Below are 26,658 nucleotides of genomic sequence, written 5' to 3' on the forward strand. Positions count from 1 at the left end.
TCACAGAACACGAAGCGTAGACCTGCACTATACTGCCATGTTCTTCAGCCCATAATGTTAGACTGTCCTCTTAACCCACTTTAAGATCAATCTAACCCTTCCCTCCTGCAGAGCCCTCCATTTTTATAGAACATGGAAACAGAACATAGTTCACATTTGCTTCTTCTTTGCTCGTTTTGCTCCTTTGTAGAGGACAAAGCACGTCAATTTTAATACGAGGGAACCTGGGGCCAGCAGCTGCAGAAGCTGACATGGGATTGTTGATGAATTTCTGTCTCAGTCTGGTCTAACACTCAGTGATCAAGGGAAATTTCCACGCTGCACAATCATCAGAAACTCGACTCAAGCCAGGGACTTGTGACTTCACCCAACAGCCCACGAGGAAGTTGGATCATACCAGGGTTATCAACCTTTCTACATTTAAGAAACTCTTAGATAGATGCATGAACTATATAAAAAAAAATGGGTGAAGGGCTATGTAGGAAAGAAAGATTAGATTAATCTTCAGCGAGTGGTGCCTTAGGAAGGTGGTGTCCATCATTAAGGATCCCCACCACCTAGGACATGCCCTCTTCTCATTGTACCAAGGAGGTACAGAAGCCTGAAGGTGCACACTCGGTGATTCAGGAACAGCTTTTTCCCTCTGCCATCTGATTTCTAAATGAACATTGAACCCATGGACACCACCTCACCACTTCTCTTTTGCACTACATATTTTTACTTCACTGTTTAATAGACGTATATATAATTACTGTAATTTGTTTTTTTCTCTATATTTATTTATCATGTGTTACATTGTACTGCTGGCATAAAGTTAACGAATTTCATGACATGTACTGGTGATATTAAACCTGATTCTAGTTTTCAGAGTAGGTTAAAATGTCTGCTGTACACTGTGAGCTGAGGGACCTGTAGTGCTGTCATGTTCCTTGTTCCATGTTCTATCTCTCCACGTCTGTCCTCGTACAAACACTTCATGTCAGGACTCAGTGGCAGTGACTGATGAGGAGTCTTGGCCAGAAACCTCGATTATTCATTCCTCTCCATAGATGCCTGACCTGTAGAGTTCCTCCAGCATTCTGTGTGTGTTACTCTAGACAGTGACCGAGGTTTGTTTTCCAGTAGGCCAGCCAAAGAGCAGGGAAGTGGAGGAGTTGCCTCTCTAGAACAGCATTTCTCACTGAATGTATTTTGCAGACACTGGTGTAAAGTGTGTGACATGCATTATAAACCTGGACTGTATTTTGCATAATGAAGTCTGCCGAAGTAGGTGAGATCTGTACATTGTCTTGGTGGAGATGGTGATCATATGATTGTCCACACAGCTCCAGTGACCCTGGATGCTGTCTGCGTGGAGTTTGCACCTTCCCTCTGAGACTGCATTGAGTTCACTCCAGTTCCCTCCCACATCCCAACGCTGTGCTGTTCAGTCAATTGACTGTTGTAAATTGTCTCTTGGATGAGTAGTTGGCAAAAAGAATCAAAGAGAGGTTTAATAGGCATGATATTTACAGGAGATAGCATAGATAATGGGCTGACTGGCCTCCTGTATTAAGATTAGATTCAGATGAGATTCAACTTTATTGTCATTGTGCCGAGTACAGATACAAAGCCAATGAAATGCAGTTAGCATCTAACCAGAAGTGCAAAAGAATACCATTATTTATAAAATAACTGTGAATAAAAAGTAAGTGCCACAGCACACAAATATAAAAGTACTGAGACAGTACAATATGGGTGCAATACTGCTTAGCGCTGTGATGTGAGGTTCAGTAGGGTCACAGCCTCAGGGAAGAATCTCTTCCTGTGCCTGCTGGTGCGGGAGCGGAGGCTCCTGTAGCACCTACCGGATGGGAGGAGAGTAAAAAGTCCATGGTTAGGGTGAAATGCATCCTTGATAATGCTTTTCGCCCTGCCCAGGCAGCGTTTATGGTAGATGTTCTCAATGGTGGGCAATTGGGTGCCGATAATCCGCTGGGCAGTTTTCACCACATGCTGGAGTGCTTTGCGGTCTGATACGGGACAATTGCTGTACCACACTGAGATGCATTTGGTGAGTATGCTCTCAATGGTACAGCGGTAAAAGTCTGTCAAATGTTGTACAAGTCCTCTAGAACAACGTATGTTATCCAATGTTGCACGCATAACATGCAGTTCCTCCAGCATTTTGTGTGTGTTACCCTGGATTTCAAGCTTCTGCAGAGTATCTTGATTTTATGATTTGTCATCCAGCTACTTTGAGTCCAAATCAGGAAAGAGAATTGTGTCCTTCAGTGTAGTGTCAGGGCAGGTGCTACCTTACAGAATTAAAAACATTCTCACCCTTACGATGTAAATTTGAGCCCAGCTGTCAGACCTGTCTTTTTGATTCCTTGTAGGATTCTTGAGTGTCAGAGGTAGTTTGTGACATTGAGGGAGCAGACGGCTCTGGTAAATTGGTATCACTCTCATCTGATCAGGCCTGCCTTTCAACATTGCCTGACTGGATAAGAGGGAAACGGAAGCAAAATGAGATTTGCTATCCTTGGTGTGATACGGTTGTGAGTATCTGAAGGTGTTGTGCAGTCAGGGATTCCTGTTTTAGGACTCATGCACCTACCCTTGTTGAAATAATATTACAGAATGCATCCTTTTAAACTGTGATGTCTGCTGTCACTGGAAACAGTAACAACTCCATTCAGCAGTGATGTTGTGTTCCCAACCAGCATAATAAGACCATAAAACATAGGAGCAGAATTAGGTTATTTGGTCCATCATGTCTACTCCGTTATTCAATCATGGCTAATTTATTTTCCCTCTCAACCCCATTCTCTTGCCTTCTCTATAATCTTTGAATCCTTACTAATCAAGAACCTAGCAACCTCCACGTTAAATATTCCCAAAGAATTGGCCTCCAGTTGACTGTGACAATGAATTCCACAGATTCACCATGCTAGGGCTAAAGAAATTCCTCCTCATCTCTATTCTAAAGGGACATCCTTCTGTTCTGGGTCTGCCCTGTGGTCCTAGACTCTCTCACTATTGAAAATCTCCTCTCCATGTTCATTCTGTTTTGGCCTTTCAATATTCAGTAGGCTTCAGTGAGAACCCCCCCAATTCTTCTCAACTCTGGAGAGTACAGGCCTTCATGCAGGTGTATTTAGTTTCAGCGCTCCGGTCAGGGTCTTCCCTTTCACCCAGCTTAGGGGAGTAACCGGCTTGAAAATGCGAGCAAAGTTGTTCCTTGGGTCTTTCCCATGTTGTTGTTAGTTGTCTTTAGCACAGCTGGTTAGTCTGAGGAGTGGGGATTAAAAAGGAAATTCAACAAATACTGCCGATTAAATTTTTATCATCTCTTACTTTTCCAACTTTATCAAAATAGATTTAATATCAAAGGAATACTATGATCCCAGAATTAGAGATGCAAGTTGTGACTTTATTTTAGATTGCAGAAAAACAAAATGATGTACCTACTTTGCCTCGTTGTGTAGTAGTGCGATTTTGACTGTCTCCTAATTTCTCTGTATGTTAAATATGTAGATGTAAATTGCATATCAGTGGGAAGAATAGGCCATAGTGATTCCAAAGCCAACTTCTAATAACTTCCTGCGGAGATGTGTCCTCTTGAACAGTTGGTCCTGTCCATCTGCAGGATGCTGCTTGTGTTATGTTTCTTTCTGTTCCAGAGTAGGTATCAGGTACTGGAGCCATCTAGTGCCTCTGTCACCTCTCTGCCCCCCAATTTGTTCCTTTCCTCTTTCTTCCTCCTCCTCCCCGTTCCAGTCCCCCTGCCTCACCCCCGCTCTCCCTCTCCTCCCCCCTCCATCTCTGTTCCTGTCTCTCCTTCTCTCCTCCTTCTCCATTTCTCTTCCGGCCTCCCATCTATCTCCCTCTCTCCTGCAATCTATCTCTCTCCCTCTTTTCCTCCCTCCCCCTCTCCCTCCTCTCCCCCTCCCCTCGCCCTTCCCCCTACCCCTTTCCCTCTCCCTCTTCAGGCTGTTCCAGCTCAGTGTTGAGGGAACGCTGCACTCTCATTGCCGTTCTCTGGCGACTAGCTGTGAAGTTTTTCCCCAATACCTAAGTCATTATTTATCCCATAATCACCCTCACTCAAACCAGCAGTTCTTGTTATTAACACCAGAAATTTGTAAGAGCATTTGTGGCCTTTCTGGTAACTGCATGTCAAAAGTACCTAATGGGTTGTAAAGGGTTTTGAGACACTCTGAGGTTGTGGAAAGTGCTATATAAACGTAAGTCTGTCTTTCTTTTGCACGCCTTCCAAAGGAAGCTGGACTGATTCTTGGCTGGGACAAAGATCGCACCGTATAAAAGGTACGTAGATTAATAGTTGACATTCGCATTAGATGGCCTAGTCTTGACTGCCTGTGAGTGATGACGAGCTAGGTAGATCAAGTCACAATGTTGCAAATGAGGTGGGGGAGTTATGAAGGACTGCTTGGCCTTCCTCCGTTTGTCAGTATCGCAACATGAAACTTGATTTTGTGGTGTATTTAGCACAGTCAAAATCTTACAATAGTGATGTGGTGAAGTTGCTTGTTCCTCCTTGTGCACAGAAAGAAAAGCATAATTCCCGTATAAAATTCTGTTTGGATATCTATTATGGCATGATAAAAATATAGTATATTAACCATAGCTTCTAAGACTAACATCTTTGCCATTATTGTGATCATGTAATGGAAACTTGCATGTGTAGTTAGTTACATTATCAGGTGAATAATAGTCAATGTTGTTATCTTGGTGGAAGTTTGACCTCTCTTCTCTGTAGGAGGACATCAGTCACGTTCCATTCTTGTTGTGTTTATGTCGCTGCATCTTGATAATTCACTACCCGACTGTTTGGAATTCTGATGGTTCAGTGGTTTTCCAGCTCCCACACTCCTTTCCTTACACGGGGGTCCAGTTCCCTCCCTCCCACCCTCCTTTCAATACACAGGGGTCCAGTTCCCTCCCTCATAACAGAACATAACAGCACAGTACAGGCCCTTTGGCCCATGATGTTAGCATTCATTTCAAGAAGACTCAAATATAAAAGCAAGGATGATATGTTGAGAATTTATGAAACACTGGTGAGGTCTTAGAATGACCTTATGTGGTTTCTTAGAAGAATGCTGAAAATATCATATAGAGATAGGGTAACTAATGAGACAGTACTCCAACGTGCCCATACAAAAAGATCGTTAATGAGAACATTAAATGAGAGGAAACTTAAATTCCTGGGGAATGTCATCAGCAAGGGAGAAATAGAATACCTTACATTACGAGGAGGTATGCCTGGGAAACGCGGTAGATGAAGGCAAAGAAGAAAATATATGGACACTGTGAAAGAGCTAACAGATCTAAAGTGTGTGAGATATCATTGACGCTGCGAGGGATCGTTCGATGTGGAGAGCCATGATCGCCCGAGCATGTAACGCGCAAGGCACATGAAGAAGAAGAAGGTGAGGCCTCACTTGGAGTATTGTGAGCAATTTTAGGCCCCTCATATTAGAAATGATGTACTGAAACTCGAGAGGGTTCAAAGGAGGTTCATGAACATGATTCCAGGATTGAACGGCTTTTCAGATGAAGAGCGTTTAGGGGCTCTGAATTCACCGGAATTCAGAAGAATGAGGGGTGACCTCATTGAAACCTATTGAATAGTGACAGAGTGGACGTGAAGAGGATTCTTTCTTATGGTGGGAGAGTCTAAGACAAGAGAACATAGCTCCAGAATGGATGTGTGTCCTTGTAGAATGGAGGTGAGGAGGAATTTCTTTACCTGGAGGGTGATGAATCTGGGGAATTCTTTGCCACAGGCAGCCATGGAGGCCAAGTCTCCATGTATATTTAAGGTAGTGGTTGGTAGATTGTTGATTGGTCAGGACATGAAAGGATACGGGGAGAAGGTAGGAGACTGGGGCTGAAAGGAAAATTGGATCAGCCGTAATGAAATGGCAGAGTAGCCAAATAGCCTAATTCTGCTCCTATATCTTATGGTCTTGTGGTGTGAAATCGTTGTTTGGTAGCAGCAGAGCAGTGCAAAGACAAAATCATTACTCTTTGTGCTTAAAAAGTAGAAACAGCCCAGTACTGTTAAGTATGGGGAAAGAAGAAATAAGTTCTCTAGGAGCTCTGTTGTGTTGAATAAAGACCTTTTATATCCCTCAGCGACTGTCTCTGTGTGACTCAGTTCAGCAATCACAACACCCTGCCCAATGCTACAGTGCAATCTCTATTAAACATAGATGGATGCTATCCAAAATAAAGTCATAATCAGATCATCTCACTGCACCAGTTGGCAGGTCTGATTTCCATGTTTCAATGGCAGGAACTGATCATTTACTTCAGCTGGGCTATTCTCATGCTTGCAAAGAAGAAAGCAGAACACTGACCTCACTTTATTCATCTTCTTACTTCACAGTTAGATTTGGCAACCTCAGACAATTCTTTGTTAGTTGCTTCTCTGCACTGGTCGGGCGCATCAATTCATGATTTCTTCCATCTTCATCCCTACTTGTTTCAACTTCACTAAGGACCATCACCGTGTGGGTCATGCCTTCTTCTCAGTACTACCACCGGGGAGGAGATATAGGAGCCTGAAGATTCACAGCCAAAGCTTTAAGAACAGTTTCTTCTCCTCTTCCGCCATCAGATTTCTGAGCGGACTATAGACCTTATTATTCCTTCTTCCCGTACTATCTATTATTGTAATTTATAGTGCTCATGGCCATAATAACTTTAACTTTTTGAGGGTAGTCAGCTAACTTTTGCAGAATTACGTATTTCAAATGGGAGTATGTCTCAAATGCAGAGCCTCTTGGAATATTTAAATTTTGGTAGCTTGTTTGAGAGCTTCTGAGCACAAACTCCACGCTCCCAAATTATACCCTTTTTTTTTTACTATGTTGGAGGTTGGCTCAGATAAACTGGGAGTACACAAATATGCAAATAACTAGAATAGAGGCAAAACCAGTGTCCCAAACTCTGCATTAAGTGGCTGAGAAATGTCTTTAACAAGGTGTTGATACAGGAGATGGCCACTTAGTCGTTCCCTGATCGCATCGTGAAGGTTTCAGTGAGTGTCAGTTAATATAAAACATTCATCTTTTGTCTTTCCCCGTGTATTTACAATGTCCCACACCTGCCATTGATTTCAATGACCGTAAAGTGTCAGTGAAAGTTGAATTGTCAACAAGTTTCATTTCTGAAGACCAGTTCTCATTTTATTTGATGTTTCTCTATTGATATAATTCCCGAACTCCAGAATAATTTCTTAACACAGGGCTTCCTACAGGTGTCTTGCACCTGCTTCGACTCAGTACAACCACATGAGCACTAAACAAAACGGGACCCTGTGACTACAGTGATTAGGCAAACCATGAGGAAAACAAAAATCTATTCCAGGCAGATACAGATCATCACTTGTTTAGCCTCTGAGATTAAGGTGTATGCTTGCTGTATTCATTCAATGCACAGACCCAATGAGTTCTGGACTTTAAGGCAATCGAGGAGTACAGGTATAGTGTTGGCACGTGGTGAAGCAAGTTGCTAGGGCCAGCAGACAAGGAAGTACCTGTAGAGAGAACAGCCAAGATTATATTTCAAGTTGGTGACCTTTCATCAATTAAGTGTAAAATAAATTCTAAAATGCAGAGGAAGGTGAGATGAATCAAGAGGAAGGGAAAAAATTAGAATCAGAATTAGGTTTGCTATCATTGGCACATATCATGAAATTTGTTTTGCGGCAGTAGTACAGTGCAATACATAATAAAAAACTCTAAGTTACAATGAGAAAAAATATATATACATGTATAATTAAATATGTAGTGCAAAAAGAGAGCAGAGAAATTGAGAGGAAGTGTACGTGGATTCATTGTCTCTTCAGAAATCTGATGGCAGAGGGGAAGAAGTTGTTTCAATAATGTTGACTGTATGTCTTCAGCCTTCTGTATCTCTTTCCTAATGGTAGCAATGATAAGAGGGCATGTCCTGGGTGATGGGGGCATGTCCTTAATGATGGAATCAGAATCAGAATTATTATCACTAGCTTAGATGACATGGAATTTGTTGTTTTGCTACAGCAGTAGCATGAAAAGATGTAAAATTACTGTAAATTACAGAAGTATATATGTAATGTAAAAAGAAAGAATAATGAGGTAGTGTTCATGGAGCATTAAGAAATCTTTTGGATGATGAAGGGGAAGAAGGCTGTGCTCTGTGTTGTTCTGACAAACATGCCCGCAGACCCACCAATAGAGAACCTGTTAGGAGAATATCATGCTCAACTCGAGTGATTGCACTACCACTGCTGTGTTGGTGCCAGGATGCGTGGCCACACTTCGGGCTGCCCCCAGCATGTCCCTAGGTTGTGTTGGTTGTTAATGCAAATGACGTATTTCACTGCATGTTTTGATGTATATGTAATATACAGATCTGAATCTGTTTCTGAATCATTGAGTGTGAGCCTTCAGGTTCCTCTACCTCCTCCCCAGTGACTGTAATGGAAAGAAGGCATGTTCTGCATCGTGGAGGGCTGTGGTGGGGTAGGGGCAGGAGAGGTTAAACGAAAAAAGAGCTTGGGGATCTGTGCGAGAGAGGGTGTTGAAGGCATAACTGGATATCAGAGGCAGGTGTGGAGTAAGTGTATGTAGCAGCAGATGAATGATGAGGGTGTTGTTCAAGATGCTAAATGTGCAGTATGTTTCAGCGTTGACTGTTTCTCTTCCAGCCACCTCCCAACTAACACCTGACTCTGTCTCCCAGTCACAGCTAAAATGGAGGGTCATTTCTTGTCACTTTTCCAGTTCTTACAGGTGAACGTGCCCTGGAGGAGGGTTTTGTTTCAGAGAGAGTAAGATGTGGGTTTGCCGTGGCAAGTTGTAATTGGCAAATGTGAAAGTGTTGGTTGTAAATGCAAATGACACATTAACAATGTGAAATGCACTCAACAATTTCTACATAGTATTGTTACCAAGAAGAGTGTGATAATGACCAGTGAAATTAAAATGATCCGTTGAGTGTGCTACACCTGTACAGCATTCTAGTCCATGAGCCACAACATGGCCCTGTAGCAATGCTAGGAAAATAAAAAAAAAGGCAATTTGAAATTATTACAACACTATAAGGAGATTGCATGTTCTCTCCATGTCCTTGTGCGTTTCTTCTGGGTGCTTCGGTTTCCTCCTTGATTTCAAAAGGCAAAGTCACATGGGTGCAATTCGGCAGCATAGGCTTGTTGGGCTGGAAAGGCTTGTTCCTGCGCTGTACCTCTAAATAAACAAAGTGCTGGAAACTTTCAACAGGTTAGGCAGCATCTGTGGAAAGAAACAATCAGTGTTTGAGACCAAAGGTCTTCACCCTGAAATGTTAACTCTGTTTCTTTTTTCATGGTTACTGCCCAACTGGTATTTTTTCCCCCAACAGTTTTTGTTTTTGTTTAAGCAAGTGCCACGTGTTCAATGACCAGTACTTTGCTTCTCCTGTAATCTCTGACTTTTAAAGTCTCAAGTCATAGAGCAATACAGCACATAAACAGGGCTGTTCTTCCATCTAGTCAGCGCTGGCCTGGTTTTCTGCTTAGTCCTATCTACCTGCACCTGGACCGTAGCCTTCTGTACCTGTTTCATCCATACACCTATCCGAACTTCTCTTAAATGTTACAATTGAACCCATCTACTACATCCACTGTTCCACTTTCGGACCGCCCTCTGCGTGAAGTATCTCCCCTTCAGATTCTCTCTAAATATTTCATCTTTTACCCTAAATTTATGACCTCTAGTTCTAGTATCATCCAACCTGAGGGGAAAATTCCTGCATAGTTTGATGCTATGTATACCCCTCATAATTTGTATACCTCTATAAGATTTCCCCTCATTCTCCTGCACTCTAAGTCCTAACCTATTCTACCTCTTCCTTTAACTCGGCACCCCATTTCCCAGCAACGTCCTTGTACATTCTCTCTGCATTCTTTCAAGCTTGTTGACATCTTTCTGTAGTTAACTGACCTGAACTGCACACAATACTCTAAATCCTTATGCTCTGAATTCGAACTCACCGTCTTGTACAATTTCAACGTAACATCCCAACTCCTGCACTCAATAACCTGATTTATAAACGCAAATGTGCCAGATGCTCTCTTTGTAACCTCTAATGTGACTTTCAAGGAATTATGGATCTGTAGTCCCAGGTCCCTTTGTTTTGCCACACACCTCAAATTTCATTCTAATACATCACCCTTCATATTTGTTCTGTTCTTTAACCTTGTGAAGTGATAGGATACATGTTCCATCCTCACTTGTGAATAAATGTGCAATGCCGATGGTCTCAATCTGATGCCACTCTGACAGGTGTGCAAGCTCAGGGGAAAACTGTTATTGCTCGCAGCTTGGCCTTAAGCTGTCATTTCCACTTAGAAAGTCTGTGAAAGTTAAGATGCAGGGGATATTGAGGTACCAAGCAGCAACACTCAAGGTTGGGGTTTACTGTCTGATGTAAAGGGAATCTGTGAGGCCCTTGCTGCTTTTTCTCCTCTTACTGGATTGCAGTGGGGAGAAACTCTGGGAATCTTTTGACACTTCACTGTGGCGTGGTAGTGTAGTGGTTCGCATAAGGCTGTTATAGCACCAGCGATCTGAGTTTAATTCCTGCTGTGTCTTTAAGGAGTTCGTATGTTCTCCCCATGACCACCTGTGTTAGCTCCCACATTCCAACATGTGTTAGTCATTAAATGGTCACTTGGATGTAACTGGGTGGCACAATCTTGTTGGTCAGGAAGGGCTTGTGATCCTGCTGTGTCTGTAAATAAATAAATAGTGTGTACATAAATAAATAGCGTGTACATAAATAAAAGCACCGACAGTGAAGCCCAGGAGAATTAGTTGAGTCACAAAGCCCAGTTCTTAAGAGGTTCTGCTGGAGACCAGGAGAATCCAAGGGGGATTTCAGTTCCTTGTATTAAAATGTTACGAGGGAAGCAAAACATACTCAGTGGCTGGGTGTATGGAGCCTCCTTTATTTTAATTCCAACCTGGCCTTTTCATGACCGTGCAGAGATGGATGAAGAAGATTGTAGGGTATTTTAACTGTTTCATTCCTAACATCTGCCAGACCCGTCATCGGGACTGGAAAGAAAGATGAGCAGTCAGAGTATGAAAGTGGGGGGAAGAGGGGAATATGTACAAGGTGGTAGGTGATAGGTGAAACCATGGGGGGGGGTGGGGGTGAAATAAAGAGCTGGGAAACTGATAGGTGAAAGAGATAAAGGGCTGGACTTCAATGCAAATAGTCCCAAGTTTCAGTCCAGCTGGTTCCTTGCATGATTTCCACCTGTGCTGGGCTGAACTTCGGGCTAGCAAGTTAGCCTCGTAAAATAAAGCAGTCCAATGCTATGGAAACAATGCCACCTGACGTGCCACAAGGCACAAAAAGGAACAATCCCTAACAACTACAACCATCACTTTAATCAGCAGGGGAACTGTAGTGCCTGCATCCTACATAACAAGGAATACCTTTTAACGTAAGTGCTTAAATGCAGCGAGAACGCGACCCGTGAAAGGGGAGACAAGTGACGAAGATGAGGAGACCGAATACTTTGACGCCATGGAGAGTGCACCAGAATTCATCACAGTAACAACCGATCCTACAGAACACAGGTCAGTGATCAGACTACCGCTGTGCTGTGACGCTACTTGTGCAGAGGGTTCATTGCGATCCAGACTGATGAAGTGAAAGTGCCTCCTCTGCAAGAAGTGGTTTTTTTTGTTTGTAACCCTGTTCGAAGGACATGCCACATCGACCTCTGTGTCTGCAGAGCTCAGTAAAACAGTTCAAGGATACATACAATCAGCTTAAGTAGGGAAATTCAGCAATCCAATGGCCAGACCTCTTCTCCTTGACCCTACAGGAGCCTTGCCCCTTTGGAAAGAGATCATAATCCATCCATTATCTCTCCAGGATAGAGAATTGCTTATAAAGAACAAGGTTTCCCTTTCTCTAACATCATGATGCCCTCACCTACATCTTCTCCCTTTCCTGGACTTCTGCCTTTACCCCATATTTCCATTGCCATAACAGGGATCGAATTCTCCTTGTCCCTACCTACAAGCTGCTTGAGCCTCCACATCTAGCACATCATTCTTCGCAACTTTCGCCATCTTCAAAGGGATCCTACCACTAAACACATCCTTCCCTCTTCCTCTACTCTCCACTTTCCGCAGGGATGTCTCTCCATGACTCCCTTGTCCACGTGTCCACTTGTCTCCTGCAAGCAGGACAAGTGCCACATCTGCCCCTTCACCTCCTCCCTCATCACCATTCAGTGCCCCAATCAGTCCTTCTGGGTGAGGTGACACTTCACCTGCAAGTCTTTCGGGGTCATCTACTGTATCTGGTGCACCGGGTGCACCTATCACCTCCCAGCTTCCTACTTCCTCTCCTCTGCTTTTTATTCTACCCCCTTCCTTTCCAGTCCTCATGAAGTTCTTGGCCTGAAACATTAACTGTTTATTCCCCTCCCTAGATGCTGCTTGACCTGCTGCCAACATTAGGAGTGGCACAGTAGTGTAGCAGTTAGCGCAACAATCTTACAGCAGTGCGAGTAAGGTTCAATTCCCACTGTACATTCTCCCCGTGATCACTGGGTGCTCCAATTTCATCCCACATTACAAAGATGCGTGGGTTAGTAGGTTAATTGGTCATGTGGGAGTAATTAGGTGGCACAGGCTTGTTGGGCCAGAAGGGCCTGTTACCATCCTGTATCTCTAAATGAAATAAAAAATCTGTATGTGTTAATCCTACAATTAATTCCCTCAAATGGATGGTCTATGGCAAAGGCATGGTAAAGCCAAAGATTTCCAGCATCTGCAGAATCTCTTGTGTTTACAATTGTTTATTTGAGACCTGTCTCTGTCATTGTGATATATCACAGAAATGAACCTGATGGAACTTGGGGGCTACAGGTTCAATCCAACTGCTGAGATTTGACATCCCAGTCTTGGCAGAAAAACGCTGCACTGCTGGAAATGCTGTCTTTTTGAATGCTGGGGCGAGAGGGGAACCTTTGGAAAGTGCTGTGCATGCCTTTAATGTGATGGCTTTGTTGGATAAAGGGATGGAACATGCACACTTAACCCCATTACCCCAGATTGTACGTTACACTGTGGGCCAAACTTCACTCTTCCCAACTTCCTTGTTCACATCCCTAATCAAATAGCCTTGAAGCCCCTTTTACTACCTCAGTAAGTGATACCAACTTGGAACAAGCTGAAGAAACCCTTCTAGGTCCTAAACAGTGCTGTTTATTTATACGTAGCCTTTTAATAAAGTAAAACTTTCCAAGGTGCTTCATGGAGCATTACCAGAACAAATCTGACCCTAGGTCACACAAGGACAGAGAGATAACAAAGGCATGGATGTTGTCTTTGGTGGCCTCTGGATTGAGAAACAGAGGCATGTGAGAATGTAGAGCTCAAAGTCCTTATGAAGGGTTTTGGCCTAAGTGTCAACTGTTTGGCCTACACCATAGTGTTAGCTAACCATCTTGTCTTCCTCCCTTCCCCCACTTCCTTACTCTGACTTCTCATCGTTTTTTCCAGTCCTGAAGAAGGGTCCCAGCCCAAAACGTCCAATGTTCACTCTTTTCCATAGATGCCGCCTAAGAGATCTGCAACATTTAGTATGTGTTACTTTGTAAATAGTCTGTTTTATATTCATACCAACAATGGCCTTAATATTTTGCTATGATTTGTCATCTTTTGGAAATATAGTTTCTATAACCCCTTATAAAATGATAAGGAAATTTGTGTGATGTATTTTGGCATTCCAACGTTCCCTAATGCAATCATTTGCAAACATTGTCTAAACTGTGAGATATTGACCAGCTAATCTATTTCAAACACTAGAAAATCTGCAGCTGCTGGAAATCTAAACAACACACGCAAAATGCTGGAGGAACTTAACAGGTTAGGCAGCATCTACGGAAAAGAGTGAACATTTGATGTTTTGGGCTGGGACCCTTCATCAGGACTGGGAAAAACGATGAGAAGGCAGAGTAAGAAAGTGGGGGAAGGGAGGAAGACGAGATGGTAGGTGATAGGTGAAACTGTGAGAAGGGTAGGGGTGAAGTAAGGAGCTGGGAAGCTGATAGGTGAAAGAGATAAAGGGCTGGAAAAGGGGGAATCTGATAGGAGAGGGTAGAAGACTATGGAAGAAAGGGAAGGGGGAGAAGCATCAGAGGGAGGTGATAGGCAGGTAGGGAGATAATTACTGGAATTTCAAGAAATTGAAGTTGGAGGCTGCCCAGATGGAATATAAGGTGTTGCTGCTCCAGCCTGAGTGAGGTCTCATTGTGACAGTAGAGGAAGCCATGGACTGACATGTTGGAATGGGAATGTGAAGTAGAATTGAAATGGGTAGACACCAGGAGATACTGCTTTTTTTGGCAGATGGAGCGTAGGTGCTCGGCGAAGCGGTCTCCCAGTCTATGTCAGGTCTCACCGATATACTGAAGCACCGGATACAGTAAACGACTCCAACAGACTCAGTTGGAAGGATTTTTTGGGGCCCTGAATGGTGGTGAGGGAGGAGGTGTAGGGGCAGGTGTGGCACTTGATCTGCTTGCAAGGATAAGTACGAAGAGGGAGATACAAATGGAGAAGGAAGTCACTTGAAGGAAAGATGTGTTTGGTGGTGGGATCCCATTGGAGATGGCAGAAGTTACGGAGGATTATGTGCAGAGGCTAGTGGAATGATAGGCGAGGACAAGAGGAACTTTATCTCTGGTGGGGTGGCAGGAGGGTGGGGTAAAGGCAGATATGCGTGAAATGGAAGAGATATGGGTGAGGGCAGTGTTGCGGGTGGAGGAAGGAAAGCCCCTTTCTTTGAAGGAGGAGGACATCTCATTAGTTCTGGAATGAAAAGTCTCATCCTGAGATCAGGAATAGAGGAACTGAGAGAAGGGGATGGCATTTTTACAAGTGACAGGATTGGAAGAGGTATAGTCCAGGTAGCTGGGAGAATGAATGGGTTTATAAAAGATATCAGTAGATAAACTGTCTCCAGAGATAGATAATATTTCTGTAATCTATTTTCATGGACAAATAGAAATGCACAGCGTATTAAGCAGTATCTGTGGGAAGAGATGACTGTGAATTAATTTTGCAGTGTTTTTATATATGGCTCTTTGTCTAATTATGTGGGAACCTTTCCATCCACCTCCGACCACAGGTATGGTCTCAGTTTAACATCTCATCCAAAAGGCAGCAGAGCATTCCCTTAACATCTCATGAATGAATGGCAGCCGGAACTTGAGGCTCAAATCCCACGGAGCTGCCGTCAAACTCGGTGGGTCATTACGACAAGAGATTCTGCAGTTGCTGGAAAACCAGAACACACACACACACACACACAGTGCTGGAAGGACTCAGCAGGTCAGGAATCACCTATAGAGAGCAGTAAGCAGTCAGTGATTCAGGCCGAGAGCCTTCATCAGTACAATGGCTCATCTTGCAGGGGAGGCAGTCAGCCACCTCGAACCAATCCCTCCTACACCATCCCTTGTTTGCAGTTATCTGAAAGCCCTCTGAACAACTAGAAATGGTGTGCCAACATCATTCTGCTGGTCCTCCATTGCTTGCTTCCCAGGTCACTTTTGTTGAATTAGAGGCTGCATTGACATACTGGCATGTCAGGATTGAGATCTCTCAACTTGTGTTTGTGTGCAGGCGAACAGGAAGTAATGTCAGCGCGACCAGCAGCGATCAGACTGAAACTTGGAACCCGGAGGACCAGGTGAGTGACAGAAGGATACTTCACTGGTTGGGTTCATTTCACTTCCTGTCTGACACAGTAGACCGATAAGAGGAGGTGATCCACACTTGGTTGTGAAGCATCAGACAACTTGAGACTTGTCTGTGGTCAGAATACTCAAGTCAAGTCAAGTCAAGTCGCTTTTATTGTCATTTCGACCTTAAACTGCTGGTACGGTACACAGTAAAAACGAAACAATGTTCCTCCAGGACCATGGTGCTACATGAAACAACACAAAGCTACACTAGACTACAGACCTACACAGGACTACATAAAGTGCACAAAACAGTGCAAGGCAGTACAATAAATAATAAACAAGACAATAGGCACAGTAGAGGACAAATTACAATATAATAATAAATGATGTAGGTGTCAGTCTAGACTCTGAATATTGAGGAGTCTGATAACTTGGGGGAAGAAACTGTTGCCCAGTCTGGTCTTGAGAGCCCGAATGCTTCGGTGCCTTTTGCCAGATGGCAGGAGGAAGAAGAGTTTGTGTGAGGGGTGCGTGGGGTCCTTCACAATGCTGTTGGCTTTACGGGTGCAGCATGTAGTGTAACTGTAATGGCGGGAAGAGAGACCCCGATGATCTTCTCAGTTGACCTCACTATCTGCTGCAGGTTCTTGTGATCTGAGATGGTCCAATTTCCGAACCAGGCAGTGATACAGCTGTTCAGGATGCTCTCAATACAACCTCTGTAGAATGTGGTGAGGATGGAGGGTTGGAGATGGACTTTTCTCAGCCTTCGCAGAAAGTAGAAAGCAGAGACGCTGCTGTGCTTTCTTGGCTATGGAGCTGGTGTTGAGGGACCAGGTGAGATTCTCCGCCAGGTGAACACCAAGAAATTTGCTGCTCTTAACAATCTCAATGGAGTTGAGATCCAGTGTTCAGTGCTGCGAAAAGCATGGTGGTTAAAGACTAGCCACAAAGCTCCTTAACCAGTTGATTTTGGAAACATTCTGCGTTCTCCCCATTAGATGAGATGTGTGGTGAATCTGGTTAGAGAACGGCAAGGCACTGAGGTGGAAGTCTAAGTGTCCGTCTTTGCAATTTTGAGTTTCAGGTAGATGATGCCATCCTAAGTGGATGGGGTTTTCCACAGCACAAAAAATGTTGCCAGTTTTCAGCACATCGTCCAATCATTGCTCAATGCTGTAACCTCCTGTGCTGCTTCCTCATTTGACAGCCACATAATAGCATGGCCATGATTGGAGTGCACAAGCAGTCACTGACAGCATTTAAAAAGTGTCCAGGCAAGCACTTTTTCCTTTGTTCATTTTTCTTCGCTGTACAACTTCCTCCATTTAGCAAATGGATTACAATGGTTGAAACCACCTACTTAACTCTGCTGATCTCCAGCTTGACAAATGCAATTCACCACACACTTTATCTGCTGGTGAAGAAACAGAACAATTCCAAAATCTTCAGGTTAATCAGCTCGCTGGTTAGGTAATCCCAGTTTGCATCACACCTCACATGCTCATCTCCTAGATAAGAGCAAAATTAAAGCATCAACTTCATTTGGTATATACATTTACATGAATTAGGAATTTGCTGCAGGGTGTCAATGCAACATGCAACAAAAAACAACAAAATTCAGCAATTATGAAGAATAAAGAATTATGTAAATATAAAATTAGAAGTAAATAAATGTGGATGATTACATAACTACCAGCATGTATTTACAGTGGAAACAGTATTATACTTTATTGTCGCCACACAATTGGTAGTAGAACGTACAATCATCACGGCGATATTTGATTCTGCGCTTCACACTCCCTGGATTACAAACATTAAATATTAAAGATATTAAAAATAGTTAAATTAGTAAATATTAAAAATTTAAATTATAAATCATAAATAGAAAATAGAAAAATGGGAAGTAAGGTAGTGCAAAAAAACCGAGAGGGAGGTCCGGATATTTGGAGGGTATGGCCCAGATTCGGGTCAGGATCCGTTCAGCAGTCTTATCACAGTTGGAAAGAAGCTGTTCCCAAATCTGGCCATACGAGTCTTCAAGCTCCTGAACCTTCTCCTGGAGGGAAGAGGGACGAAAAGTCTGTTGGCTGGATGGGTCGTGTCCTTGATTATCCTGGCAGCACTGCTCCGACAGCGTGCGGTGTAAAGTGAGTCCAAGGACGGAAGATTGGTTTGTGTGATGTGCTGTGCCATGTTCATGATCTTCTGCAGCTTCTTTTGGTCTTGGACAGGGCAACTTCCATACCAGGTTGTGATGCACCCTAGAAGAATGCTTTCTACAGTGCACCTATAAAAATTAGTGAGGGTTTTAGGGGACAGGCCAAATTTCTTTAGTTTTCTCAGGAAGTAAAGGTGCTGGTGGGCCTTCTTGGCAGTGAACTCTGCTTGGTTGGACCAAGTCAGCTCATTTGTGATATTGACCCCGAGGAACTTAAAGCTTTTGACCTGTTCCACTTGTGCATCACCGATGTAAATTGGGTCGTGCGGTCCGCTACTCCTCCTGAAGTCAACAACCAATTCCTTCGTCTTGCTGACGTTGAGGGATAGGTTATTGTCTTCGCACCATGCCACCAGGTTCTTAATTTCCTCTCTGTACTCAAACTCATCATTACCCGAGATACGGCCTACAATTGTTATATAAAAAGTAGTTTAAAGTGTTCACTGTTTTGTACAGTGACTGAGGTAATAGAGAGAGGTGGTGGGGATCTAACTAGAATGGGTGATCAGATTAACTGCCTGGGAGAAGAAATTTCCAAAATGGTGTGGCAGTTTTGTTTTTGTATTAATAAAATTCAAGGTGATAGTGCTGCTGAGTCCAGTTCCCCCATTTATATAATCAGGAATTCATTGTCTTTGTGGCAGCAGTACACTGCAATACCTCAGAGAAATCCGTGAATTATATTGTGTGTGTATATAAATGGGTTCAATGTCCATTCAGAAAGTGGATGACAGAGGGGAAGAAGCTGTTCCTGAATAGTTGAGCATGTGCCTTCAGACTCCTGCACCTCCTTCCTGACGGTAGCAATGAGAACAGGGCATGTCCTGGTGATGGGGATCCCTTATGATGGATGCCGCCTTTTTGAGGCATCACTCCTTGAAGATACTAGGGAGGGTAGTACCCATGATGGAGCTCACAACTTTCTGCAGCACCTACCCCAACTCCCCAATACCAGACAGAGATGCACCCAGTCAGTATGCTGTCCATGGTACATCATAGAAATTCGCAAGTGTCTTTGGTGATGTACCAAATCTCCTCAAACTCCTAATGAAATGTAGCCGCTGTCCTGCCTTCTTTGAAGCTGCATCGATATGTTGGGCCCAGGATAGATCCCCAGAGATGTCGACACCCAGGAACATGAAATTCCTCACTCTTTCCACTTCTGATCCCTCTGAGGACTGCTGTGTGTTCTCTCATCTTACCCCTTCTGAAGTCCACAATCAGTTCTTTAGGCTCATTGACATCGAGTGCAAGGTTGTTCCTGCGACACCACTCAACTAGCTGATATATCTGACTCCTGTACGTTCTCTCGTCACCAACTGAAATTCTACCAACAAGAGCTCCGTCAACAGCAAACTTACAGATGGCGTTTGTGCTACCTAGCCATGCATTTGTGGGTGTAGGTAGAGTAGAGCAGTGGGCTACGCACACATCCTTGTCTGTGACTCTGTAAGGTGGTGTTGTTTCTGATCCGCACAGATTGTGGTTCCAGTTAGAAAGTCAGAGATCCAGTTGCAGAGCAAGGTACTGAGGCCCAGGTTTTGGAGCTTTTCAATCAGAGCTGAAGGACTGATTGTGTTAAACGCTGAGCTGTAGTCAATAAACAGCATCCTGACATGGGCACTTGTATTGTCCAGGTGATCCAAGGCCGCATGAAGAGCCATTGTGATCCCATCCACCTTAGACCTGTTGTGACGATAGGCAAATTGCAGCGGCCCATGTCCTTGCTGAGACAGGAGTTAATTCTAGCAATAACCCACCTCCCAGAGCATTTCATCAAAGTAGGTGTGAGTGATACTGGATGATAGTCATTAAGGCAACTCACCCTGCTCTTCTTGGGCACTGGTATAATTGCTGCCTTTTTGATGCAGATGGGAACATCCGACTGTAGTAATGAGAGATTGAAAGTATCTTTGAGCTCACCCCTCAGCTGGTTGGCACAGGTTTTCAAAGCCCCACCGGGTACTCTGTCGAGACCTGACACTTTGCAAGAGTTCACCCTCTTGAAAAACAGTCTGATGTCGGCCTCCAAGACAGAGATCACAGGGTCACTGGCTGCTGCCGGTCATAGCTGTTTTATTCTCCCTTTCAAACCAGCATAAAAGGCGTTGAGCTCGTCTGGGAGTGAAGCATCAGTGTTATTCATGACGTTAGGTTTGGGTTTGTGGGAAGTAAGGACCTGCAACCCCTTCTGTGCATCCACTTCCGCCTCCAGCCTCATCTGAAGTTCTGTCTTTGCTCTTGAGATAACTCTTCACGTCATACCTGGTTTTCTTGTATGGTTCTGGGTGTTCCAGACTTAAATACCACAGATCTAGTGGTCAGCAGACCACGAACCTCCTGGTTCATGCACGGCTTTTGATTTGGGGATGTACAGTATGTTCTCATAGGCACACACTCACCCACACAGGTTTTAATGAAGTCAGTGACAGCTGTGGCGTTCTCATTCAGACTCAACGATGAATCCCTGAACGCAGTCTAATCCACCAACCCAAGGCAGTTCTGTGAGCTCTGCTACACCTCCCTTGTCCAAACTTTCTTGGTCCTCACTAATGGTGCTGCAGTCTTCAGTCTCTGCCTATACTCAGGGAGCAGACCTCCCAAAGGGCGGGTGTGGAATGGCGTGCTAAGCGCTCTTGATGTGAGTGTAACAGCAGCCCAGTGTGTTGGTTCCTCTGATACTACAAGTGATTTGTTGGTAATAATTATTTAGAGACTTTTTCAAGCTGGCCTGTCTGGTTTCAATCCCCCAAAGTGGTGGGAAGGCATCAGGATGTGCTGTTTCGTGCCTGTTGGTTACATCGCCCAGTTCATCCGGCGCCTGTTTGACACTGGACTGAGGTGGGATGTACACCATTACCAAGCTGAAGGCTGAAAGCTCCCACAGAAGGTAAAATGATCGCGAGATGTTCACTTGACCGCGAGATGTTCCAGGTTGGTGCACAGCACTGCAATGTTTGTACACCACAAGGAGTTGATCATAAAGTATATGCCACCTCCTCTGCCTCTGAAAGACTCTGCAGTCCTATCTTGGCGGTGAATTGTGAAGCCATCAATCTGTATCGCAGCATCCAGAATGGCGGAGGATAGCCAAGAGTCCATGAAACAAAAAACACAACTGGTCCTAATGTCCCTCTGGTACAGCAATCTAGCTCTGAGATCTTTGATTTTATTTACCACAGTCTTTACGTTTGCCATGGTTGGTGTTGGGAGTCGAAAGCCAGGCTTCTTTAGACAACCTTAAACCAGAACAGCAACTTCCGGGGCACCATCAAGAAGGCAGCTTGTGCGAGCGGCTCAAGTATTCCCGCTTCATTCCACAGCTGAAATCCATAGCTATATCAATGGATGGTACAGAGAGTAACATCATTTTACAGCCATCAAAAAATCTACTGCTGCAGAAAGTTGCTGAAACTTGAAGGGACTCTGATCATTTGAGTTTATCATTTGGCATGTTTAAAAACACTTTCAAAGTAATAGGTCAGGTCTTGCTGCATCCACTTCACTGTGTCCTTCCTTGGGCCTGATGCAGTTTCTGAGTGTCCCAGGGAACAGTCTGAGCTGGTCCTTTGGCCCATCAAGTCTGTGCCAACCTTCAAACACCCATCTTCACTTCCCCCATTTCACTCTCTCCACGTTCCCATCATCTCCTCCACATTCTACCACCCAGCCACACACGAGGCGCAGTTTACAGTGTCCATTTAAATTCAGATTCAGATTTATTTATCACATGTACAGTATATCAAAACATGCAGTGAAATGTGTTATTTGCATTAACAACCAACACACCCTAGGGGGTGCTCGGGGCAGCCTGCAAGTGTAGCCACGTATTCTGGTGCCAGCACAGCGTGCCCACTGTGCTCGGGAAAATAACACAATGCAAAAATCAGAACGCATCAAACAACAAGCAGCAACAGCAAAACAAACCACATTCTCCCCTCCCACTCACACACATAGTCCTAATCACCCACATGTCTCCGAGGACGTTGAAGGAAATTGGAGCACTCGGGGGAAAAAATGCATGTGGCTCTAATTTTACCAGTTATCAGTGTGTGACGGAAAGCATTTGGTAAACACACTACTTATGCACACACATTCACTCAAACACAAACATTGCCTTGTCCTTGTGGTGAGTGTCCGCACTTTAGTGACTTTCCTGGTACGTTCTCATAGTTGACCCACTGATTTCGCCCCACAATGCTACATGCAGTCAGAGTCAGACACCAAAGCGTAGTTTAATTCTAAACCAAGCTGATGCGCTCGGGTTGGCTTTATGTCGCCCTTCCCTCCATACACAGGGGAATATTCAATTTCTTTCATAGTGGGGATGTGTAAGTGTTGTTTGTGTCCTGTATTTGAGATAGATATTCCTGTTTATTTTGTAATATGATTGTAACTACATTGTGGAGTGCATGATTTTCTAATTCATTAAGTTAACTTGGTTGGTAATTAAAGATGGTATGTCCTACTGTCTACAAAAAGGAGCTCTTTGCCCTCAGTAAGGCAGAGATAGGGGCTGCGAGTTCACACTGAACAAGATTAAGTATGGAGCTATTATTGCATTTACTTGTAGACATCATTTTGTACATATTGTCGCTTTTCTTTTCACTATTTTTTGTAAGTTTGATGTTTGACGCACCTGACAACACCCTTGCACTAAAATGCTAAGCGACTCCAGCCATTTTTTCTTTGGTCATAACCCATGTATCTAACACAGTGCCAGCCCAAATTGTGACCAGGTCTTGCTGCACATGGGCAAGGATTGGTTCTTTGTCTGAGAACTTGTAAGTTCTAGAATTGAACATGAATTGGAAAAAAAAAACATTTGAATACTTTTTAAACATGCAAGTTATTAAAATAAAAATGAAAAGCCCAGCAAACACAACTTAAACATTAATATTAATTAAAATGTTTAAGCAAAAAAGACTACTTTCTTGTTATACCTGTCTTCTAAATAAAATGGGGCCACATTAGATCACTGAGACTGAGGGACCAGCTATGGAATATGATTGCCCTTCAGCTCAGCACATAACACAGCACCATTGGACAATGGTGAATGTTGGAGCGGGGAAAAGAGGTCAGTCACAGCTGCATGAGACCTCCAGTGTATTCCATGTCTTTATACTGCAGGGAGCAGGAGACCTGAGCACATGTATACAGCGAGCTGCCACTTATGTACAGAACTGGGAGCTAGCTGTCAGCACCATCCAGTCCAATATTATATCCTCCTATGTACTAATGCTACTTTCTGTGTGTTTACGTGCTGATGGATTCAGTTTTTGAAGAGTGTCTGTTATTCCAAGATGATCTGGTGCAGCTGCATTTGTTGTTCCTCTTAAATCTGAAATGGTAGAAACTTAGAGTTTAGGATATAGGAGCCTGTTGATCAGAAAGTCCCTGAAAAGAATGACTGAGCAGCTCTTTGCAATATCAGCCTTATCATAACAGGTTCATCAGTAACAAAATCTCCCTTTCTATAAGACTGACAAGACCACAGGCAGCAACTATAAGACCATGAGTCACAGGAGCAGAATTAGGCCATTCGGCCCATCGAGTCTGCTCTGCCATTCCATCACTGCTGATTTATTTTCCCTCTCAATCCCATTCTCCTGCAATCTCCCCATAACCTTTGACACCCTCTCTAATCGAGAGCCTATCAAGCTCCACTTTAGCTACCAACAGACAGCTCACTGTTCTACCTCCCCAGTGTACGAAATCGAACAGTGTGACATAACTAAATTAATATGCTGATTACAGCTGTCTTAGGGAGTGCATGCAGTGTTATGCCTTGTTCATGCTGTGACTGCTCTTCTGATACTGTTGTCAACACAGTACTGATTCAACACTACTAAACTCATTGATGAATAACTGTTCTAAACTACTTTTGCCTGGTTGTTTTGTTTTCAAATTGTGATTGCTCAACATTATTACTGATTAGCCCATTAGTTTTCAAACTATTCCAGATGATGTCAGCTTACATTATGTAATAACTTGAAATATAATTATTAATCTTGTCTGATGCTGAGCACACTCACAAACACTCTTCGGTGCCTTTTAATCAAGGATAAGTTTGTGTCTCCACATCATTTATCTAGGACAAGATCTGCATTTACAGAGTTGCTTCCGGTTAAATACCATTTCATAGAAAAATTGTCCTTTATTCATCTTTTTTATGGAAATAGCAATGCTTCTTGGTTGTTGCTGTTGTTGCTCACCTTGTTGTCCTTCCTGCAGGCATTTGACTGTGGGCACCAGGCTTCTTTCAGTGTGTCAGCAAGTAGAGCGGTAAAGCCAAGCAGAAAGAGGCGAACCCAAATCCCAGAAAAGCCTAATTATAGCCTTAACCTTTGGAGCATCATGAAAAACTGCATTGGGAAGGAGCTGTCCAAAATCCCTATGCCTGTAAGTAAACTACAATATTACTATGTCCTTTTGACTGTATGTAACTTCAGATCTACTGTCTGTGTGATTGCCTGTGAATTGGTGGTGGGGCAGAGCACCACTGGGCTGGTACAAGTTCCCAAAGTTTATTAAATGAAGTAGCCTCAGTAAGTATATTTTATCACTACCTTGGTGTGTGGATGGAAAATGAGAACGGGTTAGACTCAGTCAGTGAAATAAATGTATGGTATCAGAACCAAGTAAATTTATTATCAAAGTACATATGTGTCACCATGTACAACCATGAGATTCATTTTCTTGCAGGCATACTCAGTCTATATCTATAGAATAATCACCATATCAGAGTCAATAAAAGGCTGCCTAACTAAAGCATTCAACCAGAGTGCAGAAGATAACAAACTGTGCAAATACAAAAAGAAGAAATAATAATAATAAATAAATAAATAAGCAATAAATATCAAGAACCAGTGATGAAGAGTCCTTGAAATTGAGTGTATTGGTTGTGGGAACACTTTGATAATGGGGCAAGTGAAGTTGAGTGAAGTTACCTCTTTGATTCAAGAGCTTGATGGTTGAGGTGTAGTAACTGTTCTGGAACCTGATGGTGTGAGTCCTAAGGCTCCTGTACTTTCTTCCTGATGGCAGCAGCTAGAAGAGAGCATGTCCTGTGTGGTGGGAGTCCCTGGTGATGAATGCTGCTTTCCTGTGACAGTGTTTCATGTAGATGCACTCAATGGTTGAGAGGACATTACCCGTGATGGACTGGATCGTATCCACTACTTTTTGTAAGATTTTCCATTCTAGGGCATTGATGCTTTTGTGCCAGGCTGTGATGCAGCCAGTCAATATGCTCTCCACCACACATCTATAGAAGATTGTCAAAGTTTTAGATGTTATATCGAATCTCTGCAAACTCCTAAGGAAGCATAGATGCTGCCACATTTTCTTAGTAATTGCACTCCCATGCTGGGCCCAGGACAGGTCTTTCAGAATAATAACACTGAGGAATTTAAAGTTACTGACCCTCACACCTCTGATCCTCTGAGGAGGACTGGCTCGTAGACCTCTGGTTTCCTTCTGAAGTTTATAATTATCTTCTTGGTCTTGCTGACATTAAGTAAGAAGTTGTTGTTATGGCACCACTCAGCCAGATTTTCAATCTCCCTCCCAAATGCTGGTTCATCGCCACCTTTGATTTGACCTATGACAGTGGTGACATCAGCAAAACTTGAAGGTGGTGTTGGAGCTGTGCTTAGCCACACAATCATAAGTGTAAAGCGAGCAGGGCAGAGGCTGAGCACACAGCCTCGTGGTGCTCCTGTGCTGATGGAGATCGTGGAGGAGGTGTTGTCAGTCTGAACTGACTGGGCTCTGCAATTGATGAAATCTAGGATCCAATTGCACAAGGAGGGATTGAGGCCAAGATCTTGGAGCTTATTGATTAGCTTTGAGGGGATGATGATATTAAATGCCGAACTGTAGTCAATGAAGAGCATTTCATCTCATCTTTGCTGATGAGATGTCCCAGATTTGAGTGAAGAGCCAGTGAGGTGGCATCTGCTGTGAACCTGTTGCTCTGATAGGCAAACTGAAGTGGATGTAAGTCACTTCTCAGGCAGGAGTTGATGTTTCATCACCAACCTCTCAAAGCACTTCATCACTGAGGATGTAAGTGCTACAGGGAGATAGTCGTTGAGGCAGGTCACTACACTCTTCTGCGGCACCGATATAATTGAAGCCTGCTTGAAGCAGGTGGCTACCTCAGACTGCCGAAGTGAGAACTTAAAGATCTCAGTGAATACCCCTAGGTCTTTAGTACTTGACCAGGTAACTCATCTGGGCCGGGTGCTTTTCGGGGTTCACCCCCCCCCCAAAGGCTGCTGGCATGTCGGCTTCAGAGGCTGAAGTCACAGAAACATTGGGGGATGTGGGAGTTTGTGATGTTTCCATGCTTTGACAATCAAAGCAAGCATAGAAGACATTGTGCTCATCTGGAAGTGAAGCCCTGTTGTTGGATTTAACTTTATAAGAGGTGATCGTATTCAAGCCCTACCATAACTGCCAAACATCCTTCATCGATATAATAGAATTAATGAAAATCTGTACATAAACAAAAACAGAGAAACAGCCAATAAATAAATTAAAAAATGAATAATACTGAGAACATGAGCTGTAGAGTCCTGGAAAGAGAGTCTGTGGATTGTAGAATCAATTGAGAGCTGAAGTGAGTGAAGTTATCCACACTGGTTCAGGAGACTGTTGGTTGTAAAGTAAT

At 43.5% G+C, this 26,658-nt stretch overlaps 1 protein-coding gene across 3 annotated transcripts in view; it reads left to right on the forward strand.

The window, feature by feature from the left end:
• osbp2b (oxysterol binding protein 2b) overlaps positions 1-26,658 on the forward strand; it is a 364,368-nt gene that overhangs the window by 286,806 nt on the left and 50,904 nt on the right. For all 3 annotated transcript variants that reach the window (XM_072247656.1, XM_072247657.1, XM_072247658.1), the window contains 4 exons: positions 4,264-4,311; positions 11,513-11,630; positions 15,699-15,765; positions 24,216-24,383. In XM_072247656.1, coding sequence (XP_072103757.1) covers positions 4,264-4,311; positions 11,513-11,630; positions 15,699-15,765; positions 24,216-24,383 — 401 coding nt within the window. The remainder of the gene's footprint in view (positions 1-4,263; positions 4,312-11,512; positions 11,631-15,698; positions 15,766-24,215; positions 24,384-26,658) is intronic.

The sequence above is a fragment of the Mobula birostris genome, chromosome 31, assembly GCF_030028105.1.
Source record: "Mobula birostris isolate sMobBir1 chromosome 31, sMobBir1.hap1, whole genome shotgun sequence".
Taxonomy (NCBI): Eukaryota; Metazoa; Chordata; class Chondrichthyes; order Myliobatiformes; family Myliobatidae; genus Mobula; species Mobula birostris.